The 20,012-nt window shown below is 42.7% G+C and overlaps 1 protein-coding gene across 1 annotated transcript in view; it reads left to right on the forward strand.

Annotated features, from left to right (window-relative positions):
* LOC147706446 (complement C1r subcomponent-like) overlaps nt 1-20,012 on the forward strand; it is a 78,691-nt gene that overhangs the window by 13,665 nt on the left and 45,014 nt on the right. The window contains exons 2-7 of the mRNA XM_086932956.1: nt 5,147-5,369; nt 8,252-8,444; nt 15,306-15,449; nt 15,529-15,725; nt 17,032-17,179; nt 17,967-18,088. Coding sequence (XP_086789082.1) covers nt 5,147-5,369; nt 8,252-8,444; nt 15,306-15,449; nt 15,529-15,725; nt 17,032-17,179; nt 17,967-18,088 — 1,027 coding nt within the window. The remainder of the gene's footprint in view (nt 1-5,146; nt 5,370-8,251; nt 8,445-15,305; nt 15,450-15,528; nt 15,726-17,031; nt 17,180-17,966; nt 18,089-20,012) is intronic.

The following is a 20,012-nucleotide window of genomic DNA, read 5'->3' on the forward strand; positions in this document are numbered from 1 at the left end:
GTGACCTCCCACCCCAGAGTCCAAAGCTTTACCCAATGCTGCTTAGTTCAGAAGGGGAATAGTAAATCTGACCCCTCCGGCGTCCACCACTTGCTCCATTTTTTTTGGTTTGGACAAGGAATAATAAATCTGACCCGTGTGCCACTATAGCACCCATCATCTGCCACTGCATTGCTAAATTTGGATTGGGAATAATAAATCTGAACACCCCTGGGCCCAATGCTTTCCACACCACAGCTTAGTTTGGAGTGGGAATAGTAAATCTCCCCCTTCCGGATCTCAACACTTTCCCCAGTGTTGATTAGCTTGAAGTGGGATTACTAAATCTGCCCACCCTACTCGTATTCAGCACTTTCCCTAATCTTACAGGGTTTGGAGTGGGATGTAAATGTAAATTGATACTTGTATAGCGCACTACTCACCCGCAAGGGTCTCAAGGCGCTTGTACGAATATCGCAGTGGAAACCATCCTGGCTTTCCCTGTGAGGCGTCCACTCCTGGGCACCCCCAAGGTGGAGGCCAGGCATCATTAGTGTTGTTGGGGCCTTTGTGGAGATTAAGCAACCTATTGTCCAGAGTTGCAGAGTGGGACTCCATGATTGGAATAGGCACGAGGCAAGAATTATCAGGTCCGTGGAATTTTTGAGCCTAAGACACACCGAGGCAGGGAATTGAACCCTGGTCCCAGGCCAGACCTCTGCATCAGGGTTTGCCGCTCTAACCATTGAGCCACACTTATCCACTCGGGGAATTGAACCCTGGTCCCGGGCCAGACCTCTGCATCAGGGTTTGCCTCTCTAACCATTGAGCCAAAATTCTCCACTCAGTAAATATGCCCTCTCAGCATCCTGTGTTTTCTCCAATGTTGTTTAGTTTGGAATAGAATAGTAAATCTGACCTCTCCCAAGTGTATGTTAGTTTATAAAAAATGTAAATGTTCTAATTTTTTTTATATTTTTGCATATTTATAACAAATTATTTAGCATTTTTAAAATAAAAAAGCTTTGGTTCATGAAGATGTTCAGTTTTGATTATATTTTCAGATACATCAATGTTTATATTAAATATTATACTTTTTCAATTGATCTATGTTTTGTCAATTAAATATCTTTCAATGTATAAAAGTGATATCATTTTTTAATTAACTTTAATTTAAACATGCATTTTTAAAGAATAATTACAAAATAAGTTCAATGTAATCATATACAATATTTTTTAAGGAGAACTGCAACTTTCAATAAAAATTCAAAGGAATTTTCATTAAATATATTTAGGGCCCTTTTACCAGTTTGGCAGTCCGAACGCCACAGAACCACATTCTCCCTCGCCAGCAGCCCACAGCGCTGGCAATCTAAAAACCGCTGTATTACGAGTTGACAATAAGGCCAGCGTTGTGGAGGCAGGGATCTTACAGTGGTGGTGCGTGCTTTTACCAAATATATCAATGCCTGTGTGTGAATTTCAACTGCATATGTGTCGGATGCACACATATGCATGATATATGTGGAAAAATATCATATACTCATTAACATCATTCAGCCCACATGTGGGTAGTCTTAGCAATGGGTATATGGTATGAAAAGACTCACCTGCTTATCACTGCACACAGGATGTAATCCTCGGGGTGAAGATCCTGCTGTGAAGGGGGGACCTGGAGACAGGGCTCCATGTCAGACTCTGCCCGGAGGAAAAAGAAAGGGGTGAGTACGTACCATGAATCCTATGTCTCTGCCTCTTTGAAGCAGGCGGTTGGACCGCCGCAGTCCGCTCGTAGATCAGGCAACTTACAATATGCACATCGTTAAAGCAGCTCCCCCGTACCGCCTTATGGCAGCTGCCTTCCCCAGATCGCGAACCCATCGGTCTGCTGCAAGTCTCGGAGGTCCAGCAGCGGGTCTTCCCAAAGCCAATCTGCCCAACCCATAATAAAGAAGTTGGACTGCTGAGTTCTTCACGCTGGGACTGCCACTGAGATAGGACAGCCAAACTCGTCATAAGTCCCTTAATGTTTTAAAATTATATCGTCCAAATTTGTCACATTACATTTTCTTCCTAATATTGTTGTTAATTTTAATGTTAATTTAAAAACGTAATCTTATTGTAGTCTATGGGCCCGATTCACAGACCTAACGTAAGACAAAATCCTAAACTTACTACTTTTGGTATTCACAGAAGTTAGGATTCTGTCTTAAGACAAAATCCTAACTTCTGTGAATACCAAAAGTAGTAAGTTTAGGATTTTGTCTTAAATTAGTTCTGTGAATCAGCCCCTAGATTTTTGCATTGGATCATTTTAAACATTATAATTATTTTAAGACAATTGTGTGGAATCAATATTTTTTAAATTTAATTATAGGTGTAGTTTGTCAATATTACAGTTATCTATATTTTAACCTCAATATTATTATAGGTTGATAATTTTGTATTCGATATTCAGGACAACTGCTGGTTTTGTGTTTCCACAAGGCTCTACCTTGCACAAGTTGTGTGTGGCTGTAGAAAAATGATGCACAAAGAACTGCTATGCACAGCATTGCGGTCTTATTACCGTATATTTGTCTGGGGCCCCTTTCATGAGGCAAGTATCACTCGTTATACCTGGGCCACTCTCGCAGCATGGAAGTGCATAATGGCATCACAGGCACATACGCTCTCACTCTAGTGGACTTCAAATCAAGCCACTTGTCTTTTTTTGCTTCCTCTCCCCCTGAGTCAGTTCTTCTTCCCACTTTGCAACAGAGGGTACCCAGGGGGCCCCCTTTATTTCCCCTAGGAAACCTTGCAGGACCCTCTAGTTGATGGGTACTCACAAACATTTTCCCAGGGGGCCGCAAAGTTTGGTCTATGGTGTGACCGATAGTGGATATGAGTGGGAATGAAAAGTGGGTGTAGGGGAAGCAAAAGCATCTATATCTAGTGGCTGTCTTTAAAAATGAAGGTGTTCCTAAAGTTAAGGGCCTAGTTACTTCCTTTCCTAGCTGTAATTAACCTTTAAATAAGTGCTTGCTGTATATTTAATTTTGTTGTCCATGTTAGTGCTGAGTTGGGTAAACAGCAGCACAATGCTGCTGCTGCCCAGGGGGCCCTATGCAAAGGTCAGGAAGGCCGCATGCGGTCCCCAGGCCGTACTTTGAGTATCACTGCTCTAGTTAGTCGTTTGGCTTGAGGCATGATGCATGGGGCTCAAACCCTGGACCTGTGGCCTTTCCTGGGAAACCAGTACCACCCGTACATTTGTCGCTGGTACTGGATAGGCCAGGGATTATCATTGCTTCAGCTCCAGGGCATGTGTTTTCACTTGCAGCTGGTGACTAGGCCTGTACCAGATCCATTGTCATAGAGAAAGATACTGGATTAGCGGCCAGATTCATCAAGCTTAATTGCGCTCGCAAAGGGCCAGATTCTGAGAATCTGGCCCTTTGCGAGTGCAATTTTTGCATTTGGATTCATCATCCCAAATGCAAAATTCGCTATTAAAGAATTTGCACATTTGCGAGGAATTGCATTTAAGGAATCTCTATTTGAGATTCCTTAAATGCAATTCATGAAACATTTTAAAATTGCGAAATCGCAATTTTGGGCCGCTATTTACCGCGAGGTCAAACCTCGTGGTAAATAGCGAAAACTTTGAAAAATGCATTTAAATGCATTTTTCTAAGTTGCATGTTACACACACACACACACATGTCCTTCGGACATGTGTGTACGCAACACCAATATAGATTACATTTCAGGGGTGCTACAGGGTGTCCTTCGGACACCCCTGGCACCCTTGAAATCGCTTCCTTATTTGCGATTAGCTAATTGCTAATCGCAAATAAGGAATAACTCCCCATTCATTCCTATGGGCCTTTAGGCCTTTAGGCCCATAGGAATGAATGGGGAGTTATTCCTTATTTGCGATTAGCAATTAGCTAATCGCAAATAAGGAATCAGTGGGAATCGCAAATTCAATAACGATTACTACATGAATCCCGTTTTGCGAGTCCTTAATAGCGAATCCTTAAAATTCGCTATTAAGGACTCGCAATTCCTTACCTTGATGAATCTGGCCGTAGATCCCTCTGACAGACAAACTCACATTACTCCCTGTGCACGAGTTGACTCATTATTCCTCAGCCAGATAATAAGAGCTGAGTCCAGAACATACAGGGTATTACCTCAGAGTGTAGCAGTAGCATGTCACCTTTCACTGTCCCCTAAGCGTCTAAGGGCACAATTTTATAAGCAGTCTCTGATCTCCTCTTCGGGGCGCTCGATTAGGCAAATGACTCCCAAGCTTAGCAAGAACTAAACTATTGGTATTTACTATTCACTGCATTAAAAATATTAATATTTAAAGGATATCGTTTTTGTATTCTGCATCAAACATGTATTGTTGTGGTGCTCCTATATTGGTGATGAATTAATACCATTCTCGTGTTCGGTGTTTGCCACCCATCTCTTGGGGTGCCTTGGCATTCCGAATGTATAGTTAAGACATCCCTCCTGTGCTGTTGAGTGACCTCAAGGTTGGGCCACCCTACTTTACCCTTTGCAATTTACCACTGGTGTTTATTTTTGCGGTTACTGCCTTCCCATTCTGAGACCCTATTTTCATGAGGCGAGCTGGTGGCATCTACTTCTAAACAAGACTAATCTGACTCTCTCCTCTGCTCCAGTTGGCTTCAGTTGGAATAGTAAATACACCTCATGGACTATTTTGGGGAAAGTTGCACGTTTTCAGATAATTTAAGGCCAGAGTTAGAATAGCATTTCTAGGATCCACAAAACCCTCTGCAAGCCTGTCAAACAGATGGCAAAAAACTCAAACTTGCTATAGTCAACATGGCAAGTCCCTTGACCAATGGCCAGTGAGAACCCATGACAAGGAGCAAAAGGCAGAATAGTATTTCTTCTATGAGAATATGCAGAGAAAAAGAATGTGCTTTCATGAAACAGAAAGAAAAACTTTGACTCTTCAACACTGGCTAAAAGCGGACATTTAAGATAGATCTGTCGAGAAATGAGTTGCCCGCAGTAATGAAGTACTTCTATGAAAACAGAACTTACCTAGAGTAATAATGTTCTTGGTGTCTCTTTGACTACAGGAGCGAATACGTTGTGGTAACTCTGCTTATTTGTAACACTCTGTTTGTGTTCTCAGGTTTGCGTTCTTCGTCTGGAGTTCCTTCATTGGACTGGTTGGATCGGTCGTGATAACCAGGCCTTATTTCGGAGAGATCAAGTCTCCCAATTTCCCCAACCCATACCCTAATGACAATGCGAGCTCATGGGACATTATGGTGCCCAAGGGTTTTTCGGTGAAGCTCACTTTCTGGCAGTTTGACCTGGAGCCATCTGAGTCTTGCCTCTACGATTATGTGAAGGTGAGTGTTAAAGGTAATATCTCCTATGTCGTGAGCTATCAAGGACACTAACGTATCAAGTCAAGTCAAGTCAAGTAATTTATATAGCGCGCTACATACCCAGAGGGTCTCAAGGCGCTTGAAGAAGGGTGGGGAATTACTTGTCGAATATCCAGGTTTTAAGTTGCGTTCTGAATGCTAGGTGGTTTTGAGTGAGGCGAAGGTGAATGGGGAGTGAATTCCAGGTTTTAGCTGCCAGGTAGGAGAAGGATCTTCCTCCCATGGTGGTTTTGTTGATGCGAGGAACAGCAGCAAGGGCTTGGTTGGAAGAGCGTAGCTGCGGGAGGGGGTGTAGAAGGAGAGTCGCGCGTTGAGGCATTCGGGTCCAAGTTCGTAAAGTGCTTTGTGTGCGTGGGTGAAGAGGCGGAATGTTATCCTCTTATTGATAGGGAGCCAGTGGAGGTTTTTCAGGTGACCAGAAATGTGGTCTTTACGCGGGATGTCTAGTATGAGTCTGGCAGATGCGTTCTGGATGCGTTGTAGTTTTTTCTGGAGTTTTGCGGTGGTACCGGCGTATAGTGTGTTTCCGTAGTCCAGGCGGCTTGTAACCAGTGCGTGGGTGACCGTTTTTCTGGTTTCGGTGGGGATCCAGCTGAATGTTTTTTTGAGCATGCGAAGAATGTTGAAGCAAGATGATGATACGGCGTTGACTTGTCTGGTCATCGAGAGTGAGGAGTCCAGGATGACGCCCAGGTTCCGTGCGTGGTCTGTTGGGATGGGTGCTTTTCCAAGGGCCGCTGGCCACCAAGAGTCGTCCCAGTCTAGGAATACCACCTCCACATCTCTAGATCAAGGTCTATCCTCAGTTCACTCACCAAGCACCACTTCTCTGTTCTACTGCTCCCCTCTGTGCTAGGGAGATTTAGCAGGCATTCCCACCCAGTTCTAATTCAACATCTGTCTTAGGCTGTAGTGAAGGCACAGCTCCTCTTTTACCACTCTCTTTTCTGTACATTCTTAAGGCACACAACCACCTGTCTCCTCTACATGCCCTTCTTCATGTCTCTATCCATGTCTTCTACAGGTAAGCACCTCCTCTTTTAACAGAAGCACTCAGCTTCATTGCGATTCAGATTTAATACACCACTTTCACTGCCTGGCGCATCGCTCCACTTCTGTAAGTTCCTCTACCAGGACCTAATGCACAAACTTACATGTGTACTACACTTGTCAGGACATTCTGAAGTAATAGACCTCTACATCTACAGCTTTTGTCTGGGCTGGACAGTTCTACAGTGCACCCACACCTACACATCTTATCTGTATCAAAGGAGATTGTTGCAGAAATCCACCTCTAGCACCCTCTTCTCAGTGATGGGTACAATAGACACAGCTTTCCACTTCTAGCACTCTCTGCTTGGTGATAGAGATACAGCTAACACATCATGCCACCTCTAACAGTCTCCAGAGCAGTGGTATATTGCAAGCCCTTTCCCCAAGAAACAGCCTTCCCCTTCTACTCTCTCCTCAGTGATGGGATACTCTGAACACACTGTGCTACTAATAACACTAAGGGGTCCATTATGATGTCGGGCGGATTTCCTCCGCCAGGCTGGCGGTGGCTACCGCCAGCCTGGCGGAGGAAATCCGCCCGACATCATCAGCCCAATTCCCCCCCTGCCATATTAGTATGGCGGGAGGGACCGCAGCGGTGACAAACAGCGCCCGCATGTTTTCCGCCCCGGTCGCCTTGCTGCCGGGGCGGAAAACCAGTAACATGGTGGCGGTGTCTGTTAGACACCGCCCGCCATATTACAATGGGCTGTGGACAATGCCTTTCCGTGGCGGCAATGCCGCCACGGAAAGGCATGCGGAGACTCCCTGCGGGGGCCCGTTGCGGGCCCCCTGGGAGTCCGTGGCTTGGGGGGTGCACATGGGGGGTACCGATGGTACCCCCCCGCATTTCAAAGTGCAACATGGCAGGCACCGCGCGGTGCCTGTCATGTTGCCCTTTGAAAGGCACAACATGCACTTTTACCATTGCAGTGGGCGGAGAATTCAGCTCCGCCCGCTGCAATGGTAAACATACAGGATGCGCCCGCCTGCATGGCGGGCGCATCCTAATGCCGATGTCGGGACCCCCGCACTGTTAGCGGGCGGTCCACTTCTCCGTTAGGGTGGCGGGCGGCCAAAGCCCGCCCGCCATCCTAATGGACCCCTAACTGAGGTGGTGGGAGATCAAAGACACAGCCTACCACTTCTACGCATCTCTTCTCAGTTACGGGATACCTCAAACCCAGAGCTAGTATGCATCCCTCCACTTCTAACCTATCTCTCCAGTGATGGACACCTCAGACTCACCACTCCACTTATATTTTCTTTTCCCTGTTGTGGGGCACCTCAGACACATCCCTCCACTTTTAATCTCTCTCCCCAGTGTTGAGGTACTGTAACAACACCACTCCACTTTTAGTCTATCTCCCCACTGATAGAACACTGTTAACACACCAGCCCACTTGCACCCTCTCTCCTAGGTGAGGGGGTCCTCTGAACACAGCACTCCACATTTACCCTCTCTCACCAGTGATGGGATACCATAGGCACATCCCTCCATGTATATCTGCTCTTTCCACTAAGAGATACCTCAGACACATCCCCTGAACACATCCATCCAGTTCTGCACTCTCTCTCTTGCACCCTTTCACTCTTCTTCCAGTCTCTCTTCAGTGGTAATATATTAACGAGGCACATCAATAATTTTTAAACCCTTACTCCTCAACAATCGGACACTTGTGTCCATTAATTTCTGCAACAGCAGTCAGAAGACATCCCAACTTTACCTCTGACAATGCCTCTATATTTGCCAATCATGCACAGGTTTCTCACCTTCTCTTGATCCCTAGATCTCTGCAGACAAAAAGGACCTGGGTCGGTACTGCGGGCAGGTGGGCTCCAAGTTGGGCAACCACCCTAATCAAAGGACGTTTGTGTCCAGAGGGAACCGAATGAGGCTGTTCTTCAAGTCAGACTTTTCCAATGAGGAGAATGGCACCACCATTTTCTACAAGGGCTTCCTGGCCTACTACCAGGCAGTAGGTATGTGATACCATGCAAATACATCCTAACCTTCAACCCTGTAGCAGGTAAGTGACACCAGGCAAAGCATTCCACAATGCAATGTGTTCTCTAGCCCATGTTCAGACATTACACCGTACCAGGACATCCTGGTCTATAACTAGGCCTCAGTAATGACATCACTCAAGCTCATTCCAGCCTATAGCATTTGGTATAATGTTATGTTATGTGTTATATTGCATTTAATGCATGAAAATAAAGTCAAAGCTTCCTTCTCCTCCCCTCTCCCCCCTTTTTCCTTCACTCAGACATTATTGTTTATTGATTCCTTCTATTCATGCACCTTTATTATGTATTTTTTATTTTTTATTTATCTTGTATGATGCATTTCTGATGTACTACCCTTTTGTACTTGGTTTCAATAAACTTGAACTTAAAAAAGCTTCCTAACCAGTGGCTATTCCATTTGGAAGCACTCCATTCCATGATAACCATTGCTAACCCCCAGCAATATAGTTAGAATTGCTGCACAATGGCCGGTCTAGAGTAGAACACAAGCAAATCCAGATACACGTGGACTCCTTATTCTCTCTGAAGCTACAACTGTGTATGGTGCTCCTACTTATCAAGACTCACTGAGACAGCCTAGATGGGTAGGTGGACATTTATTAGCCAATGAAAATATTTCTTTGTAGAATTCTATTCATATACTTTTATCTTCTTAGTATCTCGACCTTGCCTCCTAGGAGCAGTGTTATATCTGGGTTTTGCAGTTACATCACACCGGGTAGCATTATACATCTGTTGGGTTGTGCTCTTGAGGAGTTGGAAGCTGCTCCTGGAGTCTCTGGATCATTAAATGACTAGCTGTCTCCTCATACTTGCTTCCCTGCCAGTGAGGCATGCAGAAGCCTGATGGTTGGGTTGTGAAGGGTCTCTAACTAATAATTAGACTCAGAATTGGTGGTTTAGTGGAAAGAATGCCAAATGAGTAGTGTTTTTGGACACCAAGTTGTTTTAACTGCAATACACATTTCAAGCATAAATCATAGCCCTTGTTTTCCTCCAAAGTCTGTGGAAACCAGTTTTGCTGTTGTTATTGAAACGTTCAGCAGGTTTGATCTGTTTTTTGTTGGTGTTTTTGATTTTAGTTTTGTATCTTTATCTTTAGTTTGTTTCAGTTTTGTGTTTATGCTTTTGCTTTGTTAATAAAAGGGATGAATTGATTCAGCAGCTTTCAGCAGTATTTGACACTGTCCACCAACAGTCACTACTGCAAAAACATAATCAACTTGGAATATGTGAAAATGCTCTAACATTGAACACCTATTACTTTAAAGGCAGAAAAAGCTTTTTAAACTTCTTATACCTTCGCCTTTTATTATCAGTCCCTCATACTTAACTGAGGCATCCTGCAGGAGTCCATCATATCTCTTCTTTTAGACAAAATCTTGCTAACCTCCATACCAGACCTAATTAAATCATCAACCTCACCTGCTACAACTATGTAGATCATATAAAAAAAGAATCTAAAAAAAGATGGCTCTGATCATCGCAACAAATCAAAGCTTCTTGACTACCTTCATACAATAAATGTGCACATTATGAATAACCACCCAAATCTCAACAACACAATGGCAGAGATCATGACCTATGAAGCTTGGCAAAACATCAGCGTTCAGCCATATGAACCGAGGAATGCCATGCCCCTCTAACGACATCAAGCGAGGAAAGAAACCCCAGGGTAACCCTGGATATATATCCATCCTTGATATCACGTCAACAAGGTCATAAAGAGCAGCTAATACAATGAAAATGCTGCAGTATATTTTCCCATACCTTCTATAATAACAAAAGCAACAAACTGTCTCAACACTCGTAAGCTCCAATCATAACTATGTCAACAGCTTTTACTTTGGTACCCTCAGTTCCATTAAATGCAAAATGCAATTAGTCAAAAATGTTGCTGCAAAACACAACCTCACCCTTTTCTCAGAAAAACAATCAACTCCAGTTCTACAATCAGTCAACTGGCTACCTACAGCAAGAAGGGCAATGTTCAGTGCAGTCTGCGTTGTCCACCGAGCCTCCCAAGGAAAAGCCTCATGATACCTGCAAGTTAAATTCAAGCAATCACAAAAAATAGGCCCCCAGTGTGCCAGGTTTGCACCGCGGATCATCATGCCACCTTGCAATACCAGATCCGTAGAAGGCACCTCTTTCGTAGTACAAGACTCAAACCTATGGCGGTCACTCCGGCCAGTATTTGAGATGTTTAGACTTACGAAGAGAGATGAAAACATTCCATTTCAAAGATAACAACATCATCTAATAACCTTGGGATAGAAAGTGGACTAATAATCGCTACTTAAAGTACACACTACATTACGAAGGACCGCCCTCTGCTTACCATGGGTGCCATAAAGGCCTCTGATAAGTATCTGCTGTAGGGTCAAGTGAAGGGTCACCTGCCTGAGTGTCCTCCAAAGAAGCTTCTGGTGAATCCTCTGCAATGCATTGCTTAAATCACACAATTTCCAACACTTGATAGATAGACTTACAGATGATTCCCAGACAAAGGATCAATCAGGTTAAGGTACATGAAGATAACACATATTCATTATTTTCTCAAAGTACAGTAAATGAGGTTAGTCTAAACATCCCTTGGACCTTCAGTTATCTGCAGCATAATGAGATACATTTTACCAAGGAGTGCTCTGTAGGGGCTTGTTTGCGCATTCTATAAGAATTACCTGAAGAAATCACTTCACACGGGAACAGAAAACAAAAGATACATCGTTTGCGATTGCCGGTTGAGTTTCTCCTGAAATAAAGAAAGATACACAACACGAAACAAGATGGCAACCAAACGTTACCCATTTTAAATTGCAGCCTACATTACCAGTGGTGAATCTAAAGGAGAATAATTTGCGAGTTACACGTTAGTTACCAGCTGCTTGTAGTTCAAACAGCATGTACAATATATAGAATTATAGAATTACTGGGGTATTTTTCACTGATGTTATAGAAAATTAGAGTGAAGCTCGAGCTGTCTATGATGTCATTCAGAACCCCGAGGTGAAAATCATCCCTGTGATTGATGGCTACCCATCTATAATTTTATGTTATCTATACTTCCAATACCCTTTCACTATCATTAACTGCTTTCAGTTCGTCCTTTTTTTTTTACAACTAAATATATATAAATATTTGAAAAATACATTCTTAAAAGTTTTAATATCTAGAATAGATTATTTTTATATAAATATCATAAATTAACAGCATGAGGGGTTTCATTCTGATACCTCTTGAAAATTATATATTGTAGATTTGCAAAGTAAAACATTGGTGCCCTTTCAATTTCCCCTTTTTCTGACTAAAGTGCACTTTACAAATTAATGTATTTCTTCAATTGAACTCTTCCATCATGGGAGGTGTGACCAACTTTCAAAGTCTTCTCTGGTTGCTGTTTGCGACAGACACAGGCATGATCAGTCAAATCTTTTAAAGTTCATGTCTTTTTTTAAAGTTTAGAATGCTTTATTGATATTATAGGCAATGAAGAGCATCAGTACAGAATCTGAAAGCAACAGGATATTAATATAATAGAGCATATTATGAGGACTGGTATCAGGAAATATCCTTATAATAGAAAAACAGTGCTAAGAAGAAGTGCATTTTAAAAATAATTTTTTGAAGCTAAGAGAAAGAAAAGAGAAGCAGAAAGAAAGAAAAAGAAAAAGAGAAGAACATGGGGAGATAAAGTAGAGAGAAAGAGGAGTCCTAAAAAAGGTACAACAGTAAACATTTTTAACAGCGGTGTTAAGCATATAATAAACAACAATAATATATATAACAAGAAGAATCAATTTGATACTCTAGATAAAAACGTAATTAATGGTAACCATAGTAAGTCTCTTTTAATCAACAAAGAAGTGGTAGTATCTTGAGATCTGTCCATTCTGTGATGATGACATAGTAAATTCCACCATGCTTGATAAAAGATTTTTGTGGTATCTCTACAGTTAGTGGTGATGATCTGGAGGGAGATTGCTAGAAATAAGTTGATGAAATTGCCTTCATTGTTATGATTGACCCAAGCGGGGAGAGGTTGCCCAAACAAACATGTTTCATGTGGAAGGGGATATTAGACAATAAAATGTCGTTTAATTTGGCCATACACGAGACCAAAAGGCTTTGACAAGGGGACAATGAAAAAACATGTGAAGAAAATCCCCTTTCTCTGCAGGGCAGGACCAGCTTTTGGGAGAGTCTATTAATTTGAATCTAAAAAGGTCGCTAGGAGTAAGAAATATTCGATTATAAAAATAGTATAGGGTCTGTGTAGTACTGGCTGAGTGTGAAGTAGTGTGTATTTTGGACCAAAGGGAGTCCCATGAGCGAAAGGGGAGGTCAACGCCCAAGTCTTTTTCCCGTATTAATTCCAAAGGGGATTTGGTTCTGACAGCAGGAGAATGAGATAATAACTTATAAATGGTGGCAGCTTTAAATTGAGTGGAGAAATCAATAGAAACAGAGGAAGGGGATTGATGTTCGGGTAGAACACTAGGGTTTACAGGGAGGTAGTAGCAAGTGAGGACATCCTTGAGTAAAGTATATTGGGATGCATGTTGCAGAGAAATACTATACAAAGATTGAAGTTCAGAAAATGACATAAAAGAACCATCTTTCAGCAATTGTTGGGGAGTAATGATACCTTTATCAATCCATTCCTTCCAGAATAAGGCGCAATTGTGAATCCTAATTTTATTATATCAAATCGGGATGCTTAGGGTTCCTTGAGTCGGAGAAGGATGTATGCCAGACGAAACTACAAGAGCCCTTGAGTGGATAAAAGTATTAAAGGACATGCGCTTCGGAGGCGTAGTAACGTGGATAGCAGAGAGGAGAGAGAAAGGAGAGTTCTGGACTTGTTCCAAGGCACTTTTTTTTTTTGCGCTTAGCTTAGCTTAGCTAACATCTTGGCACGCCCACTTTGCATGTCATTAGTGATAAATATCACTGACATGCAAAGCGGGGCCCAAGATGGTCGCTATCTCATACTAGCTGTCGCTACTGGTGTTAGCGACAGCTAGGTAATAGGGAGATAATTTTATCTCCGCTTTCTTGGCTTTTAAAGCCAAAAAAGCGGAGATAAACCCCCTTGATAATATGCCCCTTAGTTCCTTCATTCTAGCAGGGTAGAGTAGGTGACTGCTAAAAGAGGCCATGATTCCAAGTAGGCTGGAACTTAGGGAGATTTACTGCACCCTGTAAATACCAGTTCTCACTGGTAAATACCGCCTATTAAGAGTTTGTTTTCTCTGACATAAAGAGGGAAATTACATTCATCAACGAATCTACCTCAAATTCATCAGGGTATGATACATTTTATGGTAGGGTGGTAATTACCGCAGATCTCATAGATCCGATTTCTGCAGAAACTGGACTTGTACAGGGAATGAAATTTATCAACCCACTTGAAATGACGTACAGGTTGTGTGCATGGTTTGTGGTAGGTTATTGGGATATCATGGAAGATTCTCACAATGTCACACCTGGAATTTGCGGGTGGTGCAAAAGGTATCAGAAAACGAATGGGCCAGGGGATAGTACAGGATAATAATTGAGAAAGCAGAATGCCCATCAGGCTTAGATAATAAATAGTTTTTCCTCTGAGTGCTTTATTGTTCAGTTTTCCAGTCAGGCTGGCTGGTTGCTCCTGGAATAGTTACAGGAATTTGCTTGTTTGAGTCCTAGCTTACTTTGTTGTTATTGTGTATGCGTGTTGCTAGGCCTTCTGTTCTGTGTGTATGTTATTTTGTTTCAAGGGGGCTGAATTATGCCTGGATTTTACTTTAATGCCACTCTTTTTTAGATAATACTATTTTAATATAAAAAAAATGGAATGTTTTGTGTTTTTGATGTACAGTAGACAAGGGATGGGTTATTTGAGTCGTCGGCTGCTGCTCTTTGGTTCACTTAACCATTAGAAGGCCTAAACCTACCCCCTACCTTGATTGTCATTACAAATGCTCCAGAGGCCATGTTCCTTCCACCAGAATCTCAAGCAACTCCAGACACTAGTAAGCCTTTTGAGGGAGGTGCAGCTTAAATCCCCCAGCACAGCAACCTCTGAACCCATTGCTGCCCTTGCCCTTCCCATTTAGGGAGAATCACTCAAGACAACCCAAAAATAATACATGAAAATGCTCAAGTCAACATGGGTAAACCTTTGGATGTTGTTTTAGGCAGTATTCCCTCCTTGTTAGTCTGTACGTGTCAGAAAGCATCAACCACATGTAAAATAATTTTGACGCCACCCCAAAGGACAAGTCCATTCTGACTTGGAAGGCCGCACCCCCATTGGACGAGAACACTGCAAATCCTGCTCCATTACAAACCTCTTAGGACTTACTGACATGCTCCTTGAATTTTTGGCATAAGAAGCTAGGAACCCACATCCAGGCACCCACAGTCCAACGATGAAGATTATACGAGACAGTCAACAAGGGATGAATGAAAACACCTCCTAATCTTCTAGGATTGCCAGTCTGAGAGAGCATCAAGGCTTTTCTTCAAACATGACCCTCATGATTACTGACCTGCATACTTTAGGGCTTGTCCAAGAGTGATATATATGCTGGCCTTTCCTCCTGAATTGGCACTGATTTACTGAAAAAGGACCCTCATTCACCCATGCTATTCCTAATTCCAATTCCACCATACTATTATTTTCACTGCTGGTCCACCTCACCTCACTCTTCCCTTTTCACATCACATTCACTCCACCTTCAGTCCATCTTTCTGTTTTCTCTATCAGGCTCTCCCCCTCATTCAATGCCCTAATCTTATAATCCTCTCACTCCATTTAATCCACAGACCTTAATGAATGTGCCCAGACCACTGATGATGAAGCCCCAGCAGAGCCGCCCTGCAGCCACATCTGCCACAACTATGTAGGAGGCTACTTTTGCTCCTGTCGCCCGGGTTTCCAGCTGCAGAGTGACCGGAGAACTTGCCAAGGTAAAACCATGGGTCACAAACCACAGCTAATCTTTGGATCTTGTGTGGTCAGTTGTAATTATTAACCTCTGTCTTCCAGTTGATTGCAGCAGTGAACTGTACACTGAGGAGTCTGGGTTAATCTCCAGCCCAGAGTACCCCCAGCCGTATCCCCCAAACCTCCAGTGCAACTACAGCATCCGCCTCGAGAAAGGGCTGTTTATCACACTAAAGTTTCTGGACACCTTTGAAATCGATGATCACCAGCAAGTGCGCTGTCCATATGACCTTCTGAAGGTGCCTCGAACTGTCCTTTGGATGCGTCTACTTAGCATACAAAGCATTACTGGAGAGAAAATGGGGACCCACCTTAAGAATGTTCATTATTACATCTGCAGGCAGTACTTTGCCCCCCCCCCATCACTGTTCACTTCATTGTTCTTTTCCCCTTTCCTTTTCTTTCAACAATTTCATTCATTGACTCGCTTGTTAAGTTGCTGGTTCTCTTTCCATTCTTCAACTCATCTCAATTGCCATATGTCTTCTCCTTCTTATTTTTTCTTCATCTTTTAGCCTCCTAATCTTCCCTATGTACAATCTCCAGCTTCCTTAGTTCATAGACTTGATCTCATGCTTTTTTCTTCAACCACTAGCCCTTTCAGTTTTTCATACTTACAAATCTTCCATTTACCTCAACCAATCATTAATTTTATGTCTCAACTAACGTAAGCCCTCTTTCCGTTTCTGTGCTTATATACCTGCCCATCCTTCCCTCATTTCTAGATTCACCTTCATTGTTTCATGCCAACAAACCCTTTATGTCTTCAGTTCATTGAGATTAATTTTTACAATTTTACATTCATGTCCTATTTGTTCCTTTTATCCAAGACGTCTCTTTCTAAACATTGGTTCAACACCTTTCCATTACTCTATCCAGCTAATTGTTCTTTATTTTTTCCTCTAGCAGTCCTTCCTCCCACTTTCTTGTGTTGCATACATTTATTGTGGTTTACTGTTATCATTTAAATCCCATTCTTTTTTTCAGGCATCCTTCACCAACCCATTACATTTTCCTTCTAGAAGTCTATCCACACGTACATCCAAATCCCATTCACATTGTTCATCACTTCAACCATTTTATTTGTGCAGTCCTCTTTCTCCCTTTGATGAATTAGTTTACCCATGCACAAAAGTTCTCCTTTTCCCATTAATGAGGACATTGGTCCATCCTTCCAAGTTCTCTTTATGTCCATCTACACAACTCTTGACCCTTTTGCATCCTTCCACTCATTCATTCATCTTCAATGTGTCTGTGTGTATTTAGGAATTTTCCCTTTTATCATACAAAACATCAGTTCATCCAGCTATCATTCACTCTGTTAATCCATGTGACAATCCACCTTGCCCCCCTTTCTCCTTCCACCAGTTACTGTGTCCTAAAATTTGGAACCTTACTACTTAGGGATTGGTCCAACAAATTTTACCTTGGTCTGCTTTGTTATTGTTGTCTCTGCTCTAATCAGATTATTGGAGTCCCTGACCATAGTTTTTCCAGGCTCACATTGCAATAGAGTGACCCGATGCACTACCTTCTGTACCCTAGATAGAAGCCGGAGAACAGGAAGTTGGTACTTACTGTGGCAGGAAGAGCCCAGGCCTCATCAACACCAAGACCCACACTGTGGACCTCATCTTCACGACGGACGACTCTGGGGACAGCCGTGGCTGGAAAATCCGCTACACTTCAGAGAGTAAGGCTACTATCTTTGCCTCCACAATGTTTCTGCCTCCTTACTTCATGACAGATTTCAAGCTCATGTCTCAACAATACTCTTACATGCGATGGGCTTTTGAACATAAAATCCCAACAAAAAAGCTTCTCTTTCTCAAGTGGGTTGTTTGAAGGTTTTGAAATATGTTTCACATTTATCCCAACAAGGATTGCTCAAGTCCATTTTCATGATATAGACAGACTGTAGAATTTATGTAGAATTTGTAAATCCAATGCAGGATCTTTCGGCTTGCTCTATGGATAAAATTGAGTCAATTTAAGGTACAAGTTGTTATTTTTATAAAGGATGTGGTGCTAAGTTGTGCAATTTGGAAATTAGGTTTAGCAGTTCAATTACTGGCTGTGGAACAGCGAGATCATAAGTCTCACTGGTCCATATTTGTAATCCATACCTTCTCGCAAAATTATATGATCGCAGGTAAATAGCTGTGGGCGAGATCTGCTGTCTGCAGAAACAGGGATAAGAGAGATATACTCCCGCATTGAATGCTATTGACTAGTCTGGCCAAAACTAGAACATGCATTACTTGCCAGCAGTGTTTTTTTCTGGTTTACAACTCTGCCATCATACCCCAAAGAAAGCAATCTGTAATGTATCAGACTGCATTGCTATGGTCTCCAGGCAGCTGGAACACAGGAATGAATGCTTGAATGTGCAATGCTTGTGATATGAATAGTATTGTGTCTTCTCACCTGTACCTGAAAGCCTGCTTCTACATCCAGCTCTCTTGTGTTCCTGCCTAAAGGGATAAGCTGCCCGCAGCCCGTCCCGCTCGATGAGTTCAGCATCATCAAACCTCAGATTGCAGATTACCGTTACCAGGACTATATCATCGTGAGCTGTAAGACTGGGTACAAGCTCATGGAGGTGAGTCATCGGCACAGATGCTGTCCAGTCTGGTCACCCCTTCTTCTGGTCCTGCCTGATCTACTTGTCTTATGTCTGTATTGTAAATTCCTTGTTCATCACTTGTTTCAGAGATCATCGTTTACCTGCTCTCCCTCTGGGTCATCTTTCGTTTTCTATTCCAGTCTCCTCTTCCTATATTCTGCATGGTTTACTTACTGGCTCCTACCTGTTACTCTCATTCCTCTATCCCACCTCCATTCATCTTTCTCCTCTATTAAGTCAATTTTACCTATTTTACTCTACCTCTCCTTAATCCTTCTTTCCTTCTTTCTTCTTTTTCAACCTTAATGACTGTCTCTTTATTCTCTCTATCTGACACTTATTTGTATTTCTTTTTCTCTTATCTTTCTCCCTTAGTGCCCTTTTGTCTTTGTCAGTCCTCATATCTCAATAAGGTTTGTTGGCTATTGGGCTCTCTTTGTGGTCACAAACAAAAAAAAGAAAGCACCCATGGAACTCTGGGCCTCATTCAGACTTTGGCAGTGCTACGCCGGCCTTGCTTTGGCACAGCACCGCCAAAGCCGTGCACGGACTGCATGCCAGACTACGAGTTCAACTCACGTCTGGCAGGCTTTTAGTTATCTGTTCCTACAGCGGTTCCCTGAAAACTGGCACTGCAAGGGGAACGAAAAAAGCAGTTCCAGCCGGCATGAACTATGAAGTCCATGCTGTGCTGGAACTTTGGGTGCATTCAAACAGGGGGTACATGTTGTGCTCCCCTGAATGCATCCCATTGGTGGCAAGGGCATGGGGTCCCTGGAGAGCCTCTTTTGTTTCCCCACCGCCAGCCTTTTTGTGGTAGGTTCACCGCCATGAAAAGGCTGGCGGTGGGGAAACTTGGACGTGGACTGGGGCGGTCCTGTCTTGCATATTGGATACCCCTGTCCGCTGCACTACGACCAAGGAATGGCAGTTCCCTAGCCCAGCGATGGCGGTCCGAATTGCAGTATCAGAATACGTCAGCCGCAGGACCGCCACCGCGAGTCTGGCAGTCAAAGACCGCCAGACTCGTAATCAAGCCCTTTTGCATCTCTAATTATATTTGTAAACTCAGTATAAGTTTTAATATTAGAACTATAGGCTTTTCAGAAGCCAAGGAGCCAAACAGAAAATTAAACCAGCACCAACCTCCTAATAAACACCAAGTGAAACAAGTCAAATCATTTAACCTGATGTAGACATTCATCAACAGAAGGAGAAATAAATGTTAGTTAATGTTTACAGAATACAGCTCCAGCAAACCAAATCAGATACAAAGTTAAGAATGTTTTTATCAAATCACAGGAAGGCATGTCAAACATTTTTAACAGGTTGCTTACTGAAGTATTATGTTTTATAAACACTAACATCACCACACTCACAGATCCCTAGAGATTGAGAATAAAAGGGCAATAAAAAAATGTAGGGAGATTCTCTTCCATAATGAGTTGCTATGTCTTCTTGATATTTTCGTAGGTGTCCAAATACATTGTGGTAAAATGGCTACTCCCCAGCGGTGTTGAGTTTAGAATTCCTTATTGAAAATTAATATATACTTGGCGTAATGTGGAACACCAATTGGGGCAAGCATCCACTCCATGGTTGTCCCATAGGTTCCATGAAAGTTCCAAAATGTTGGCAAGTACACAGTACCACTAAACCTTAAAGTAGTCCTTTCCTATGCCTCCATTCTCTATTGCCTCTGGAATATTACACTACTTAACGTTCATTTAGTCATTTTCTCTAAGACCTCTGAGGCTTCTTCTGAAACCTGGTCATAGTTTGCTGGTATGCAGAAATTTTTTTTTGAGCCCGCAACTCTAGTGATTCTATTATCCGAACCAAGACATCCATCTTACTGCCGGTTCTGCACCACCTGAATCTTACCCTGATGCCGCTGTGG

Source organism: Lissotriton vulgaris, chromosome 7, assembly GCF_964263255.1.
Source record: "Lissotriton vulgaris chromosome 7, aLisVul1.2, whole genome shotgun sequence".
Lineage (NCBI taxonomy): Eukaryota > Metazoa > Chordata > Amphibia > Caudata > Salamandridae > Lissotriton > Lissotriton vulgaris.